General features: G+C 34.9%; 1 protein-coding gene across 1 annotated transcript in view; it reads left to right on the top strand.

The window, feature by feature from the left end:
• SCN9A (sodium voltage-gated channel alpha subunit 9) overlaps positions 1 to 18,790 on the top strand; it is a 158,179-nt gene that overhangs the window by 110,951 nt on the left and 28,438 nt on the right. Inside the window, exons 18-20 of the mRNA XM_082395215.1 lie at positions 4,581 to 4,701; positions 13,796 to 13,950; positions 17,325 to 17,498. Of these exons, the coding sequence (XP_082251341.1) occupies positions 4,581 to 4,701; positions 13,796 to 13,950; positions 17,325 to 17,498 (450 nt within the window). The remainder of the gene's footprint in view (positions 1 to 4,580; positions 4,702 to 13,795; positions 13,951 to 17,324; positions 17,499 to 18,790) is intronic.

Below are 18,790 nucleotides of genomic sequence, written 5' to 3' on the forward strand. Positions count from 1 at the left end.
GCGGCTGCTTCCCACTAGCTATCTATTTTACATTTGGTAGTATATATAGGTCCATGCCACTCTTTCCCTTTGTTCCAGCTTACCCTTCCCCCTCCTGGTGTCCTCAAGTCCATTCTCTATGTCTGTGTCTTTATTCCTGTCCTGCCCCTAGGTTCTTCTTAACTACTTTTTTTTTTTTTTTAGATTCCATATATATGTGTTAGCATATGGTATTTGCCTTTTAAAAATAATTTTGAGAGAAAGCAGAATTCCAGAGAGACTGGAAAAGGATTTGAGGGACTTTGAGGGGCCCAGAAGCTAAATCATGTAAAGAAACTAAATATCATTACTCTCAAAATAAAAAAAAAAAAACCCACAAATGGCAATACCATAGGTAATCTCTAGTTTATAAAAGGTTGAAAGGGGTAGTGTTTGCATTTCTTCAGAAGGCAAAAAAACAGCCTAACAATTGCAAGGGAGAGGAAAGCATATTTTGGCTTTAAAATTCAAGTTATCCCATAATAGAATGGTAAACTTGGAAAAACATTGGACTTCTCTCACAAAGCATAGTAGCTATCTGTGGAATTCCTCTGTAAATGTTCTTTGATCCTTTATTCTAAACTTTACCATTTTACTCCTCATTATAGATTCAGAACCCTCATTATAGATATCAGTTGGAAAATTAGGCTATAAAATTAAAAGTTGGGTGATGTTGATTTGAATCTAATAAAAGTCTTTCTTGTTTATTAACATACAGTGGAGCTTAGTGTATCACTAATGTCTCCCATAATTTTTCTGCCCTTATATGCCCATCCCTTCCTTTTGATTTGCTTCTTTCAATCTTCTTGCTATCCTTTGGGTTTTTTTGTTTGGACGTTCAGGTGAAATAACTATTCTAGACTCTGCTACTCAAAGAATACCTTTCTTGTGTTGTGTGAAGCAAACAGCCTTATAGCACGTACTTTAAACGTGACATCTTTGGGATGTTTTCAACACCAACCATCCTCTTTGAATAAGGCTTTTGTTGAGTTCTGTGTTTTCTACAGTGCTGCTATATGTTGATAGTGTTTTTGATTTTGAGTGCCAGATTGTCAAGTTATTAGACAATCCTACTTCATACCTCTCGAAATAAATGACCAACTAGCATTAACCCATCCATACTAGCATCAAATAGGCTTACAATGAGATCGCCTATTTCAGGAAATGACAGTAACAAGTTTGTAAGTGACCAGCCTAGGGCAGTTTTTCATATGACACCTACATTTAACAGAGTTTCTACTTATATGCAGTGTTGTAGAAAACACACCTTCAAGACAATCAAAAGGAGATCCATAAAGAATAATTAAGCTTTAATTTGATCATATTTTCAATAGTGACATAGCTACATAAGTTTATAATCAAGAGTAGGATGTTTCAAAGCTACTTCAGTGTTTTATGGATGCTCATTGAAGAATATAGAAAGATATGTCAAAAAGTACATATATATAGTATAGTAATTACCTAAAGGAAATAGAATCAGGGCGAGAGTGGAGGGGACTTGTATTTTTCATCACATGCTATTGTACATTTGAAATTTTTGAATCAAGTGTATAGGTTTTATTTAAAGGAAAGAAAGAAAAAAATGAGGAAGTACCTACAGTCAATACCATATTATTTAATAAAAAGGCAGGAATGCTAACTATAGCATATTTCCTATTCTATACTATTTCACATTTTACTAAAAATAAAATCGACGTGAAATTTTAAAATGACCTATTTATAAATCCAGAAGGGAACTTTTTCATACTGAAGTATTTATTTCACTGCTCTTAGTATAGTATAATTATTCTTCCATTTCCAAAATCACAAGAAAACTAAATAGTAAATGATTGAGTATACATAAATGAAAATAATCATATAATTAATTATATAAAATGATACAAATGATTGACTTGATCTTCACTGTATACTAAACAAGAATAAAAGAAGATTCAGTAGTTAGATCTAGCAATGCCTACTATGAGATTTAAAAGAATTTACCTTCAAGAGAAAACCTTTGTAATAGATGTTAGCCTTTCTATTTAAAAATATCCTTTTTGGACCCTGTTAAAGAAACTTCTGCTTTAGTAGGTATGAAGTTTAAAAGCTGAATAGATTAAAACTAAACTGTCTATATTGCTAGGACATGCCCATAAATATTTAACATTATATACAGTACTGAAATAGCTACTTGTGAATACTTAATGCATTCCCAGGAAAACATTGAATTCCTAAAAACATTCTAAACATTGAATTTGGCTTGTGATACAAATTATAGTTCATATTAAATATTTTGATAATCTCTGTTGCAATGAGGAATAATTTTGAATAACTGTCATTTATGATGTAAAATCCGAGCCAAACTCCGAATTTAATTGACAAAAAATTGCCATGAAAGTGATGGGGGGGAAAGGCTTCAATGGCAAGAATACACGTCATAAAATCATCTTAATTTTTACTTATAAATTAACTTGGCATAATTCTGCTTTGTTAATGCTCTTTCAAAGAGTGAGAAAACCAAATGTTGAGGTTGAAGATGCTTTCATTAATTTAACAAACGTCAGGGTTCTGCAGATTTGAAACATTTTATTTAAAAGTTGTTACAAGGTGAGAGAAAATCATTATAACTATATCCTAGTTGTCAGTATTTTGGCTAATAGCAGGGAGGAGCTTCGTATTCTGTCAGCTATTTCACCCACTGCTTTTCCTCAAAGTTCAAGCCAATAACTTTTTTTCAGCATGGAAATGTTTGGTCTCATCTCCACAGAATCATAGTGCCTTGTCCTTCAATTCCCTAGCGACAGTTCACTTGCAACTGAAAGGTCAAGAATTGAGGACATCAAATAATTGTAGTCTTTTAGATATGGTACTTAAAATGGGTTTTTGTGGTAATTGGCACAATAGGACATATTAATAATTGTAAGTTTCCCCATTGTTTCCTGGAGTAACATATATTTTAAAACCTTAAGTCTTACAGGATATTGTCTTACAGTTAATTTGTATTTGCTTTATTTTAAAGTAATTTTAGATGAATTCAATCAGTTTAAATAACCTGCTTCTTAAGTGAAATTTCATATTGCTACTGTTAATAACATAATATTTTAAAACTCTTTGACTATGTGGGAATAATACTTCTATGCCAATGTAGATTAGAAGTATTAATTTAATAGAGTGTTCATAATTCTTTACCTCAGTTATACAAACCACTTTGCTTACATCATTCCTTATGTTCAATTCTTATCAATGCCTTTTTTACGATATTGAATACTGTGTGATAATAATAGCACTGAGAATTTAATGTGGTACCCATAAAGTATACTTTTAGCTTCCAAAGTCATTCTCTAAAAGTTAATATTTTAGGTTGGGCCTATGATCTTAATGCAAATCAATAGATTGAAGAATCAATTTAAATGAAATAAGTATTTCCTCATTTTTAGCACTTACATTTGTTTGAATTATTCTTAAAAAAAACAAGTAAAGCTGTAATCTTATTAAGAGAAGTACATGCTATAATAACTAGTAGTTTTCAATATTCACATGTCGTTTAGCAAATGAGAATGAAAATTGAACTCTTCCATTGATGTGCTGCTCTACCCCTTATAAAATAATATTAGGAAAATTGACACAGTTTTGCTACAATTGCTGTATGTATTTTATCTAAAACTTTCTGTGTATGTGTATGTGTGTAAACATCATGTTTGATCACAAAGTTCTGGGTGGGAAAAATTTGTGTTATGATCAGTTCTATGATCATAATGACAATGAGTTCATTCCTCTCATGTGTTGGTCTGCCATGTTCAATTTCATGGAATCTTTGTTTCAGAGTTTGCATGTGGTACTCACTTTAGTAGCCACTATCTCTTGACATTATAAATAATATTTATGATCTACTGTATCCTGAAATTCTATCACTGAAATAGGTGGTATTGGATAAGATAATTGCTATGGTCTTTGACATTTTGATTCCAATACAGTATTTGACTTTTTTTGTTTTGATGAAAGGCCTTCTATCTATATCATCCTGATACATATTCTCAAATCCAAGCGTTAATAGAAAAAATATGTTTGGATTTCATTTTACACTGATTTTATTCTTTTTAAAACTTTTAAGTACCAACAAGCTTTTTCTGCCAGTTGTCAGATCTGACCTTTCAATTATCAGGTGTTGGCAGTTTGGCACTTGTATATTATTTCTATCAGGGTCTTGGTTGTTCTAAAATAGTAATTATTGGTGTATACAAATTTATATTAAACATAAAGCAAAATAAAAATGTGGCCAATACTTTGCAGATGTTATAGTTTACATAAAAATATTACCTTAAGACTGATTCTGTCCATAACTTGTTAGCATACTAAAAATAAGGAAATGTATTTTTCACAGGATGTGTAGATAGAAAGATCAAGCACAGATGCATTGTAAGGTGACCTGACCTCAATGTATGTTTATATGTTTTTATGGCCATCATACTGTTAATCTTTTTTCATAACACTTTGCATGACTCTGATTATCAAATATGGTTTTAATGCAAGATTTGAATGAACCCTAAATGAACTCTCTGGTGGGGTGGTGAATTTCTTTTTAGAGGCTGAACGGATCGAGTTCCTCTGAGTGCAGCACAGTTGATAACCCTGTGCCAGGAGAAGGAGAGGAAGCAGAGGCTGAGCCTGTAAATTCAGATGAGCCAGAGGCCTGTTTTACAGATGGTAAGAGAAAAATTGAGACCTCAGTTAGCAGCCATTTATTAGTGTTTTGGCTTTGGTCTTAAAACCTAATACTTACTGGGGGTTGATGAGTAAAAAGTCAGAAGACTCTATTCCAATGCTGATTCAGTCATGGCTCTGTGACTAAGGGCACGTTGCTGGAGCTTTCTAAGCTTCAGTTTCCACACTTATGATATGCTACTAACAGTAATTTATGACGGTGACGGTGTTGTACTATATAGCACTCTACTTACTGAAAGATGTTCATATTCTCATTTAGATCCTTAATTCATGTTCCCAGCTCCATGGAACCAGTAAACAAATTAATGGGGTAGATACTGTTGTCCTTTTCATCAAAAGCTGAAGCTACTCTGTCAGGAAACCATTTGATACAGTTGACCATAGTCTGTCTCAAAATTCTTCCTTCCCTTGGTTTCAGAGGCCACACTCTATTTTTGTTGTTCTTTTACATCACTGAGAATTCTGAGTTTCTTCCCCTGTTTCTTTTAGTGACTATTTTTTATGCACAAACCTTAAATAATGACGTTTGCCCACATTTTGATGCTTGGTTATCTACTTTTCTTATTCTGTAGCCCTAAGTGGTTTCGTCCGTGTCTGTGGTGTAAGCAACCATTTCTGTGTTGTTGCTCTTACATCTTTATCTTTACCCCTGACTTCATTCAAGTTCCAGATCTGCCTACAGCTCCCCATTGCTCATCTCCATCTGTTGTCTTTAAACAACAGTTGAATAAGTTCAAAACAAACTTCAGTGGGGTTTCCACATGTAATCTACAGCTTCCTCCAGTCTCTATCACATTTAGTGATGTCATGATCTATCTTGCCTCTCAAGCTCGACTTTAAGTCAGTCCTAACCTCTCCCTTTCTAGCCACAGGTTGATCACAAAACACACAAGTTGATCAGAAACTCTGGAGATAGGGTCCGAGTCCTTCAGGGGATTCTGATGCACACTAAAATTTGAGAACCATTGGTAGGATAAAACCTGAAGTCCTTAACTTGGCATGTAAGGCCCTTTACATTTGGCCTCAGGCTCTTATTTTCTAACAGTGCCTCTTTTCATTCCTTTTCACTTTCTACCTTACTGAACTTCTTACTACTCCTGGAATTTTTCAGGGATTTTATTCAAAGCAGTAACTTTGAACTTGACTTGGGAAAATATGCAGTTTTCTAAGCAAGTATTGTGTCATCTAAGTAAAAACGCAAACCTAGAGTAGGGTTGCAATGTAATACAATAATTTATTGTACAAGCTTTGGAGCGTGATAAATATGAGTTCTAACTGGCCTACTGCTAACTCTCTATGAGACCTTGAGCACATTTTAGTCTTATACCTCAGACGCTTCATCTGTAAAATGGGTACATTTTACATCCATATCATAGGGATGTTGAGGAGATTAAATGAGATAGCATTAATAAATTAATTAGCACAGTACTGTCTTTCATCTCCTTCTAGTTTCCTTATTGTTTTTAAAGTATTTTGTTAGCAATCTTATCTAGAAGCAGTGGTAGCCTTGATGCTAATGACTCATGATCTACTCATGGGCTTAAACTCTCAGCATTTGTGTTTTTTTGTAGAAATCACTGACTCGCTTTCATTCTTCAAGATTTTCTCAACCAGTCTCCTATAACACTCATGCAGTAAACAAAATGACCAGCAAATAAAGATATCTGCAAACTACAATGGATGCATGAATTCTCTTTAAATAAAAGCCAAATGTCATTTTTTGTGTGTGTGAGAAGCAAAAAAGTGTGACACCCAATTAATAGAAATTTGTGTTAACTCAAATTAGTACTATAAGCAAAACACATGGAGTTTTCTTTAGAAGTGTTCATGTTAAAGGCATTTAAGAGTATCATCATGTATTTCAGCATCACGATAAAATGAAATTGACTAGTACCATGTAAACTTAAATTTGTACAGATGCTACCAAGATTTCTTCCACACATTTTATGAATGACCCTGACTTAAAATTCTAGGATAACCAGAAAGAAGTTGGGCTTATCTAACAAATTATGGCTCTATATCAGAGAAGGGCCTTAGAAAAACTTAAACCCTCTGCAGAAAGTATTAATGCTAAGCTATTTCAGACTGTAGGTGCTATTTTAATCCTATAAAACACCAATGAGAATACTTATATAATGATTTTGAGATTATTCATAACTTCTAATTTGAGTCTAGTATATAAGAGATATTATAGAAACACATTTTCAGTGAATTGTGGTCTTGACCCCTGAAAATTTACTGAGAACCAAAGTTTCAGTTGCACAAGATGAATGCATTCTGGAAATCTAATGGACAACAATATGAGTATAGTTAACAATACCGTGTTGTGTACTTGAAATTTGCTAAGAGGGTAGATCTTAAATGTTCTCAACCCACCCAAAAAGAAGAAGTTGGTAACTACGTGAGGTGATGGCAATTTAATTAACTTGATTGTGGTGATTATTTCACAGTATAAACCTATATCAAATCATCAAGTTGTACACCTTAAATATATACAATTTTTAATTGTCAATTATACCTCAGTAAAGCTGGAAAAAATGGGCAAAATAGTAGAAGAATAGACAAAATCAATCTACAAAGATAGAAGTCAGACTAGTAGTTACCTTTAGGGGGTACAGATTGGGAAAGGGCATGAGGGTGATTTCTGGGTGCTTGGAAATGTTATATCATGACCTACATGGCTGTTACATGAGAATATCAATATATATACTTAAAATATGTGTACTACACTGTATGTATGTTCTCAATAAAAATTTAAATAAACAGATAAATATATATTTTTTAATGACAGGAATATCTACTAGCAAACACACATCTCTGAGTCATATCACTTTGAGCAGCTGTGCTCCACTCGAGACTTTATACTTACCGGACCTGCTGGGCTAAGAGGCTCAGCCTGATAAAAACAGGGCAACCAATTTTCTGAGCCCTTCAACCCTTTATCCACTTAATCATTCTTTTATCCAATCAACAAATAATCATTAAATACCTTCTGTCTGCCAGGCCCAGACCTGAGCACTAGACAGAGATAGAGCAGGGAAAAAAAACAATGTTTCTTACCCAAATAAATATATAAATATTTAGTAGGTCTGATAATTGATACATGCTATGGAGAAGTAAAGTGAAAATGGGAATACTAAGATTGAGGGGTGGAAGCCTACTCTCATACAAATAGAGTGGTCAGAGAAGGCCTTTCTAAAAAGATAACATTTGATCAGAGACCTGAAGAAGATTGAAGTGGACCACGCAAATATATGAAGGAAGAGTATTTTAAGCAGAGTGATGAAGGCACATGCCCTGAAGTGGCGATATGCATATTTGAAAACCAAATCAAGAGGCCGGTGTGAGTAGAACAGATTGAGAGGTGGAAAGGGTGGTAGAAGTTGAGGTTAGAGACACAGTAGAGGCCAGATCTCAAGAGCATTGAAAAACATAAGAATCTCATTTAGAAGTCTCACAAAATGCCATCTTAAGAGCAGATAGGTGGATAGCAAGGGCAGAAGCTGGGAAACCTCTTGGATGTCCCTGCGGTAATCCAGGTGAGAGATGATGGGAGTGTAGACTACTGTGAGAGTATTGGGGATGGTGAGAGTATGAGATTCTGAGTATATTTTCAAGTTAAAGCTGAAGGGATTTGCTGATGGATTCGATGCTGGGTGTTAAAGCTTTCTTCTCTTTAGAAGAGTCAAAGAAGACACCAAGCTTGGGGCCTCAAGAAACTGGAAATATATGGTTTCCACATGAAGAGTTCAAAATAAGTGGGCTTGACAGGATAGAAAATTGGGAACTTGTTTACTCATAGTGGAAATTACCCTTACCAAGTCGTGATTGGTTGACAAGTGTTGCGCTAGAACCAATGCCAATTTAGAGCAGCATTTGGCCTCTAGAGGTTTCTGTTACCTGAAAGGCAGCAGGAAAATCAAAGGAAGTGGGAGAGTTAAATCAGAATAGTTGTGTTTCAGTGAAGACGAATGCTAAAATGATTTTGTTGTTCATAGCCTCACATCCATTGATCCTTTTTAACTTCATAACTATCACTTTATTCATTTGCATCTTGTTCCTCTTCACCTTTTTCTCCTCCCTCTTATTCTGTGTTTTTCCTTAGTTCTGTTTCATTAGCTTTATCATTCAAGACTTCAGGTACCTTCCCAGATCTGGTACTGTTCTTCACTATCCTTAATTCTACATGTCTTTGCAATCTATATAATTATGAACATGACATGACTGTTTGATTTTGCTTGGTTTTATATTATACTCCTTTTGGATCATACAATTAGTAAATCACAAAATCAAGATTAGGGTGTGAGAAGGACACACTCTTCTCCTTAAAATAATGTATTTTCTATTAATTTAGTAGGAGGAGCTAACTCAACTTTCCCCCAAAATGTTCTGAGTTCCACTTCCTATAAAATAACTAATAACTAATTCTAACTTTAGTAACACAATAACCAACTCCTTTGTGCCTATTTTTGTCTTTTTTTGGAAGGAAAATGTGGACAAAAGACTCGTTATAAAGGATTTAGAAGTTTTTAAGAAGTGGTTAAAAAAAGACATGTTTCCCTAATAAATTTTTATATTAATTATACTGATCATGCTGTTATATTTTTATTAATGGCTAAACTTAGAAGAGGCCTGTGGTTTCTTTTTTATTTGAAAGCATTAGTTTAACATGATGAAACACAATAGAGATTTTACTTAATGGATCACAAGAGCAAATTAATGAAACCACCCAAAAGAAATAGCATTTACCCATGGGGACCTATTAAAATGTTTGAGACGTTCTCTGCTGTGTTTACATTTAATTAATAGTCCTTTTAAAAAAGAAGGTGTGATAACGTTGCTAACCAGCTAGGTTGGAAATCTCTTGGGATATGCCTTTGCATAAAAGCTAGACAGGCGGTGGTCCTATTCTCCTGCCTCAAAATAAGAGAGAAACTCTCTGAGGTGTGATAAATCCTGAGGAAAATACTTACGAACCTTCATCTCAGATAAAAAGTTTACTTACTTTTCTAATTAGAATATATAGTGCCTTTTCCTGCCTCAATCATAAGAATAATATTTCTCTTCAACCTTAAGACCTACAAAAAGAAATCCCAAATAGTAAAATCTTCTTAACCAAAGAGATAACTTTCTCCTCTGGTAATTATACTTGATGCAGATAGATTCTGTTCTGCACAAGATCTTTGTTTTTAAGATAAGTTCTAAAGTCTCAAGCATTAAGTTAATAAAAAAAAATTTCATCTTAAATTTTTCCACTCTATCTGGTGTTTTCTTTTGCCCCGAAAAAGATGATCTGGTGTCAATTTTTGGCCTTACCTTTTACTATTTTTTCATATCATTTTATAAAATATTCTTTCTTTACTAAATGCATTTGAGATATAAAGTAATTGTTTTAGATACAATGAAGATAAATTCTTTGAGATCTGAGGTCATGTAAACTGTAATAACATTGGATAAGTGAAGCCATGTGTATATTTTCCTTTCACCCAGTTGGTTTTTTTTTTTTTTTTTTTCTCTTTCATCCAAACTTTGTGTAAATTCTAGAATTCACAAAGACATGACCCTTCAGATCATGACTAATGCTTAGGTGATTTTAGAACTCTTTTTTTGGGGGGTTATGTCTTTTAAGTCAACTATCCCAGCATATGAATCTATGTAGAGGATTGTAGTAAGTACTGTGAGCAGAAAGAAAGGGCATAACAGGCACAGTTCAGCCTTCTGGGAACTTAGAAGTTTCCAGAGAGAAAGGACAAGAACACATAAAATTGTTAGCAAAAATGTCAGACTTGGGAGAAAAACATAACTTGCTACATTTCTATAAAACTGGAAATTAAAGTACTAGGAGATACCTCGTATTAAGGATCAATGAACTAATTTCGCTACATAATCGTAAAAGAAACCATAACAAGACATTGTCCAAAAAATGTATTTCATCAAGAGAATTATATAGCTTTGTTGTTTCAGAACAGACAGCTTATGATTATATGAAGTTATTACTTGATAGGCTCAATATTTTTAATGAAATATATTGTTTTATAGACAAGTAAATTATTTTTAGAGTGCCAAACTTGCAAACTTCTAAAACAAGCCTCTAAAAAGTGCTGTTCATTCTTGCTTTCCCACCTTCTACATTCCCTCCAAACGAGGTTTTTGATCTAAAAATTTTAAGAGAAGAATTCACTGTAGTTCCTCTTTTTAAATTCTTCCTTTTTTTAAGTAATTTTGATTGTTTATTTTTTAATCAACTTTATTTTTTTTTTTAATTTCAATCATTCTCTCTCTGAGACTCTCTTGGTCATAGCTGTGTTCACCAGTCCTTCATGAAACTCTTCCCTGACTTTTCTTTTACTGCAGCCTCTTCTACATTTTCCCCACCCCAACTTTGTCACCTCCTTCAGGGTTTTCTCATCTTCTACCTTTCCCAGTGGTGGACAGGTAAATGTTTAACAACCAGTTCTTCAAGAAAAACAAAGTATGCATACATCCATCAGTTTACCATGTATTTTACTGATATAAAGGATATGTGGTACACAATTTACAGGCAGTAATATAATCACCATCCTTCATTGAACATTCCATATAGCTAATTGGTTCCCACAGAATGCTTTTGTTGAATTTTGCCAAAATTTTATATTTATAAACAGTGGTTGCAACTGATGAACAAGTATAGTTTTAACCTGAAGGTTGGTTGGTATTTTCATTTACGTTAATCAGTAAGGTGAGAGTGAAACGAAAAGGCTGTGTGTCAGAACTTGACTCTTTCATCAGTGATGTGAACAAATCTTTGCTGAATCAGATAATAGAATTCGAATACTGAAAGAATATTTCCTCAATTTTTTGTGCTATTCACAGTGTAATGGCTACCAATATGGCATACTTTTCCAGTTTTATTAACATTTTCTCCATCACTTTCTTAATTCTTCTCTAGAAAATCAACAAGCCTGGATTTATAGCATTTGATGACTTTTGTAAAGATTCCCACCATGGCTGATCTCAAACTACTGGTGTGACTTTGCTGCATGCAGAGTTGGGAAGAGATACATTGTAGCCCAACAGTATAACATATTCTACCAACCAGATAGAATGCTTAAATATACTCAAGAGCATAGATAATAGTAAAATGTAGAGTAATATATTTTTAGAGTAAAATTATTAGAGTAATATATTTTAGTATTTATTACCTTTTTTAAGTAAGTTATATTTTTAAGTTTATACAATTTAATTTTTGATAACAGCTGCATTTAACAACAGGCTAGCAACATTTCCTGGCAATTTAACAATAAGTTGTCAAGAGCCAGTATGAGTTGGCTCCAGCATACCACTGAATTCTGTCTCTTAATATTGCTGTCCCAGAATGTTCCAGACTCGACCCTTTTCTCTCCTCACCCTAAATACTTTTTTGTGTGTGACCTCAACAACTGTCCTGATCTCAGCTGACACATATGTGCTAATGATTCCTACACATTCTTTTCCAGCCCAGACTTTTCCCCTGAGCTTCAGATTCACACCTCCAAATATCTACAGGATGTCTGTATTTAGAGGTTTCACTGGCATCTCAAACTCATTATCACCCCAAGCAGCTCCTGCTCCTGTGGTCTTCATTTCATTACTGACATCCACCCAGTTGTCTGGGCTTCTCCCTTCCTCTTACATCCCATATCCAATCAGTCAGCAAATGTGCTGATTTTACCTGCCAAATATGTCTTGACTCTGTTATTGCTCTAGTTCCTAACCAGAGCTTCCCAAATCTATCCTTCTTGTTGGGGATACTGAACCAGACCCTAACTGGTTTTCTAGCTCTGGGTCTTTCTTTGCCCCCCACCCCTCCTTCTTCTTCTCTTCCAACTTATCCTCCACAGTTGCTGGCGACATCTATTTAAATTACAATCTTCCTATGTAATTTTCTGCTTACAACCCTTCACTTACTCCTCATTAGGATTTAGGATATAGCCAAACTCCTTAAGGTGGGAGAAAATGCTTTCCATAATCTGACCAGTTTCTCTACCTTATCTCTCATCCATCCCTTTTCTGTGCAGTTTGCTTTCATCAAAATTCTGAACTACTTGTAAGTCCTGTACACAGCACATTTTGCTGCCTCTTGGCCTGGAATTCCACTCTACTCTTTTTGGCTAATACTTTGATTCAATTCAGGTCCCACCTCTTCCAGAAAACCTCCTCTGACCTCACTTTCTCAACAAATAAGCCAGGTTACGTGAATTTCTTCCAAGCTATCAAACATAACCCCAGCATATCTGTCATTTTAGTTGCATTATCCAGTTATAGTAATTTATTTCTATATCTAGCCGCCTAACCAAAAACCAGTAATAGATATCTTGAGGAGAAGAAACTATGTACACAGCTGAGTAAAAGGTTAATCAGTAAATGTTTAATGGGGATATGAATGAATTAACCTAAACAACTTTAAATAAAATATTCTTCAGTTTTTTATAGCAGTGTGTTTTGCATCTGGGATTCCAAAGTCAGATTTGTTTTTAACTTATAGTACTTGAAACAGTTTCATCTGATTCTTGTAATCAAGATCTGTTTCTTTTGAACTGAATTATAGGACCTTCTACTAATTTTTAAAGTACTACATAGAATGCTCTTTCTCAAAGGGTGTTTTATAGAGGAGTTGAAGCAGCACCAGACTGTAGACTAAATTCGTATCAAGAAGGCCATGAAATGCATTTTTGTCTTGAGATTGTAGTTCATTCGTTAACCAGTAATTATTTACTGCTCATTGTGTATTAGGATTGCATTAGGGCTGCAGTAATAAAAAGAACAATATGTGGTTTAAACACTGTAGAGGAGATTGATGAGAAACTAGGGAAGAACAGAAAACACGAATACATCCCAAGTTCGAAATTACTGATACAAGTATTAAGAAAACACCAGGGAGAGTTAAGAGATGAGAAAAGGCAGCATCCAAGTTGAAACTATTTGAAACTTCAGGTGTAAGTGTTAGAAATTATTTGGTTGAGGAACTATCGTAGGAGCGCTTTGCATTAAATGATGTATGTTAAGTATTTTATGTATTCTGAATATCCAGATTTTACATGCATGTCTTTCTTGCCAGGTTGTGTGCGGAGGCTCCCATGCTGCCAAATTAACACAGAATCAGGGAAAGGAAAAATCTGGTGGAACATCAGGAAGACCTGCTATCGGATAGTTGAGCACAGTTGGTTTGAAAGCTTCATTGTTCTCATGATCCTGCTCAGCAGTGGTGCTCTGGTAAGTGATCTGACATCTAAGGCTTAAATCAATTAAGTCATTATTTTTAATAGATGAGTTGAAGATAAAAATATCATGGCAGATGGTTTTACTTAAAAATTAATCCCTCTGATCAGTCCCAAGGACAAAATTTTACTTAGCTCAGTAAATATTTACTCCATGCCTGGCATTATTCTTGCTGCCCTGAATGCAAAGTTGGATAAGATCCAGGTGCTTTTCTCAAGGAGCTCAGAGAGCATTAGGGAAGTGAGAGGCACAAGTGATACAGAATTGGGATATGTGTGTAAGTGAAGTATATGCATGATTAAGCTCTGGAGCAGGAAGAGTTGTCTGCTTGGGATTTCAGAACGGTAGATGATGTTTTGCAAGATCTAGAAAGATGAATAGGAATTTTCCAGCCAGGAAGGTGGCCTGAGGGGAGTGAAGCATAAAATAGCATGAGACATTCAGGAAATTAACAGTTCCCAAACTATAGAAGGTGTCATGGGAGGAAGAGCAAATCCAGGCAGGTAGGTGGTGACCAGAGATACTGTGACAGAGATAGGCAGTGTCAGCTTATGAAGCATCTTGCATAAGGGAAAATAGACTGTAGTTTTAGGGTGAGAATGGGATAGGTCTGTCATTCTTGTACTTGTGCCAAGTGCCTTCTCTGAGGTTTGAGAGGGATCTGGGAGAGTCAGAAGCTCCCTGAGCCTTTTCTTGTTTGCTTTTCTCTCCTGCTGACACGAATATAGATGAGCCATTAGAAAAGCCCAGTTCCAGCTAAAGATACCACTGGACGTTCCATTTTACTAAAAACAGAATACTCAAGAACTTTGTAAGTTTCCTCTTAGACAGGTTTATGGATCTGGGATTTGATTTCACTTACGAAAGTTAAACTGTTACTGTTTCATGGATGCTGGTGGAAGATGGGAGGCTTCCGAGTCAGGGACAAAGGACTTTGTTACTCATGGCATAGAAAGGAGCAAGAACTTTAGCATATGTGTGTTGGTTCCCTTTGTCCCCAAGTCCAGTGAGGGCATAACAGGGACTAAAATGAACAGTACACATACAGTGTGTTCGCATCACAGCTGAGAAGCACTGAGCTTAGGGAACCCATTCTTTTATAGCAAGCAATAAGCAGACTTGCTCTTTGTCCCAGAAGGAGACGCTACCTCATCCCTCAAGGTTGCTTGTGGCAAAAACAACCCTGAGAAAGGACCTGGATAAGGAGCAGTCAGGGTCTTGGGTTCTTGGCCTGCCCAACAGGAACATGCAGAGATGCTCAGGGCGCACAGCGCACTGCCTCTGCCAACAAATTTCCTATCCGAAAACAGAAGATGTAATAAGAAAAATGCTGCTCTGTTTATCTGGTGGAATACAAGTAGGAGTCTCGATAACATCTACATTTTCTTGTATTCCTAATAACTGAGGAAGTTGATGAGTCATGTTGAGTCACATATGTGACTGAGACTTTTAGAAAGGAGATTACCAAAAATTAAAGAAAAGGTTACAGTAATCCCTTGTTCAAATTGTCTAAAAAGGAAGATGACATTTTGCGGGAGGGGCATTCTCAAAACTGAAATTCAAATGTATCATATAAGGAAGAAAAGGGAAATGTATTTCAAGAAACTGGTGTTTTCACTCAGGGAGTTTGCTAACTGAGCTAGATTTTTTAAATACCTTACTTAATGAATAGTACCTTAATTAATAATAAAAATAAGTAAAAAGTAATAGCTCCAACTGAGTACATATTTATTGTGTTTCAAGATCTTTATATAGGTTTTCTTCTTTAATTTTCAAACATCTTGTGAGATTATAGTATTTTGCTCATTTTACCAATGAGAAAGCTGGGTGCAGAGTTTTAAAAGTTGCTAATGTCCCAAAGCTAGTAAATGGCAGAGGTATAACTGAAGTCTAAATTCAAAGCCACAGTATCTTTTCCCTGTGTTGTGGGTCCTCAGAAAGGGGAGAAACAAATGAGTGGTGACCGAAATAAGTAACAGGGAGGCCTATGCCTCAGATTTGGCCGAGCTCACACAGCGACCTCCTTGCCTCCTTGTTCCCTCATCCACAAGATTAGTTCTAGAAGGTAGGATCTCTGCAGGCAGAATCCTGCTTCAGACTCCATGGGTTGGAGCAAGGTGTACTCTTCTTTGTTATCAAGCCCCTTCCTTGTCTTCGCATTTCAAGGACTGAGGCATTGCCAGAGTTTGTTTAGGTAGCTTGCCCGATTCCTCCAGAACTCGGAGAAGGGAAGCAGAAGAGTCCTGAGGGCTGGACTTCAGTTCTTGCCTTTTAGTTCCACTGTCTTTCAGAACCTCTGCTAGCTGGTAGAACCTTCTCTCAGCATCTTCATGGATCTGTCCATTCTCTCTGTTCCAACTTCTCTGTTTTCTTCAATATTGACGATTACATTTCTCCAAAAGTGCTAAGGATCATTTTTAAAGTATTGATATAAGAACTTGGAATAAGAAGAATAAGAATGCACAAGCCCATGACTGTGGACAGGTAGTCCAGTGTTACCACCAAGGATACAGGTCCTTTTGCTTTCATTTTCTCCAACAAAGTGAATGTTGTTTAAACTTGAAAGAGAAAAATCTAATACTTTAGACCTGTTTAGGTCAGCAGTCATTTTCAGTGGCTTCAGTGAGATCAGTTCTTTAAGTCCATTCAAATTATTTCCCACGGGCCTTGTGGCTATGACCACAGTATCATCGTCTATCACTTACTAAAATTTCTTGGAAAGTGTTAAAAGATGTCACATTGATGTAATAAATATAACAGTGATTTGTAGAGCTGAAACTTTTAATGAATGATAAAACATTGGTGCAAAATTCAAAGGAAGAAACCATCTTCTGTGTTCTATAGCCCTATTAAGCTACTGCATTCATTCACTTAGCAAACCTTTCCTGCTGTGTTCTTGACACAGTGCTAGGCACTGGGAATGCACAGGCACATAAGAGCTGAAGGAGAGGGCTTAAATCCTACTTCTGTGTCGAAGTAGAGTGCAGGGTTAGAGAGATTTATAAAAGGGGCTGACCCTGGAATCATGTCTTAAATTACTAGGACTTACCTAATTTGAAGGAGGATAAAAGGGGAGTCAGATGAGTGGAAATCCCTGAATGTGTCAGAGATCATGGTTCTTTTAGGGGACTATAAATAATTTCATTCTTTTTCACTCTCTTTCTCTTGACCTCTGGTGATCAGCCCCCGCACTGGTGCAAAGGCTAGAACTAAGTGTTACACAGTAACTGTAAACCAGAAGAAAGACAGCTGGCCTGTAATAGTATTCTATCTCAGTGGTCTCTTTATCAGAATTTCATTTCCTGTTTTTGTCATGAATCATAAGCTTTAAGTTGTAGCAAATTTAAATCTGAATATTATTTTCACAGGCTTTTGAAGATATATATATTGAAAAGAAAAAGACCATTAAGATTATCCTGGAGTATGCTGACAAGATATTCACTTACATCTTTATTCTGGAAATGCTTCTAAAATGGATAGCATATGGTTATAAAACCTATTTCACCAATGCCTGGTGTTGGCTGGATTTCTTAATTGTCGATGTAGGTACTTCTGAGTAAATTTTAAAAGGAGATTTATTCTTACAAATAAGTTTTTTCAAAAACCTTCACTAATGTTAAATATTATCATATTTAGATAGGTAATATGCAAAAAGATTTTTTTTTCCAAGGCAGGCATAGCTATACGTTATATCTCCTATGTTCTCTCAGACTTCCTCTATGAGATATTTAATTTTTGATACTTTATGTTAATGATTTCATGTTTGATTATTTTTTGATTCACCTTTTTTTCATATACGTTACATAGTTAGTGCCTAGAAAAATGAATGGTAAGATGAACACTTTTGTAATACAATAGTTTTAAAAAAAGGATAACCAAAATAAGAAGAAATAATAGAAGGAATGTAGATTATTTCTTTTCTCTTAACCTGTAAATATGATTGCATCTTTTAAAAATTATAAAATATATGATATTCAGAAACTTTTAAAAATATTGTCAGTGTTCTTTTCATCTCTCAGATTAAAAAAAAAGTTTACAAGTAGAGTTGAATTTATTTTTAGTTAAGAAAGAGATATGGCTATTTAATAATGAATTTTTTTTGTATTTGAAAATCTGAAGTAGTGCTTCTCAGTATTTAGGGGTATGTAATATGCAGAATTCAGGGAAGTTATATAGCTTCAATTTGAAATATTTAACATTTTGAAAAAACTAACTAAATAAATTATATATATATGTGTGTGTTTGTGTATATATATATATACATATACACACACATAACGCATATAATTATATTATATATATATAATGTTTTCATAATGCAACAGAGAGAGCAAAACTCCACTCAGTTTGCTTGCTGATAGAGGTGCAAATCTAAGCATGTGGATTTTGGGGAGGAGCTGAGATTTTTTTTATTTCTCAAAAATTGAGAAATTTATCTAGCACAGTTGCTCTCAGAGTGTAATCCCTGAACCAACAACATTGGCACATGTGGGTGGGAACTTGTTGTAGATACAAATTCTCAGGTCCCACTCAAGTGCTACTAAATCAGAAACTCTGGTGTTGGGACCCAGAAAATTCTTGTAATAAGCTCTCCAGATGATTCTGGTACATATTCAGGTTTCAGAACCTGATTTGATATTCTTTTGATTTGATATTCAGAGGATGGATTTGTTTGATTTCTGCAAGCTTCCTGATTAGTTGAAACTTACTTGACTGAGCATTATTCATCAATAGGGGCATATATCATGCACATACACATGTATACATAAATAGATAAATAAATATATGCATATACATATGTTCTCAGTTACAGACTACATATATTCAATATAAT

Source organism: Balaenoptera borealis (genome assembly GCF_965194805.1).
Source record: "Balaenoptera borealis genome assembly, chromosome: 6".
Taxonomy (NCBI): domain Eukaryota; kingdom Metazoa; phylum Chordata; class Mammalia; order Artiodactyla; family Balaenopteridae; genus Balaenoptera; species Balaenoptera borealis.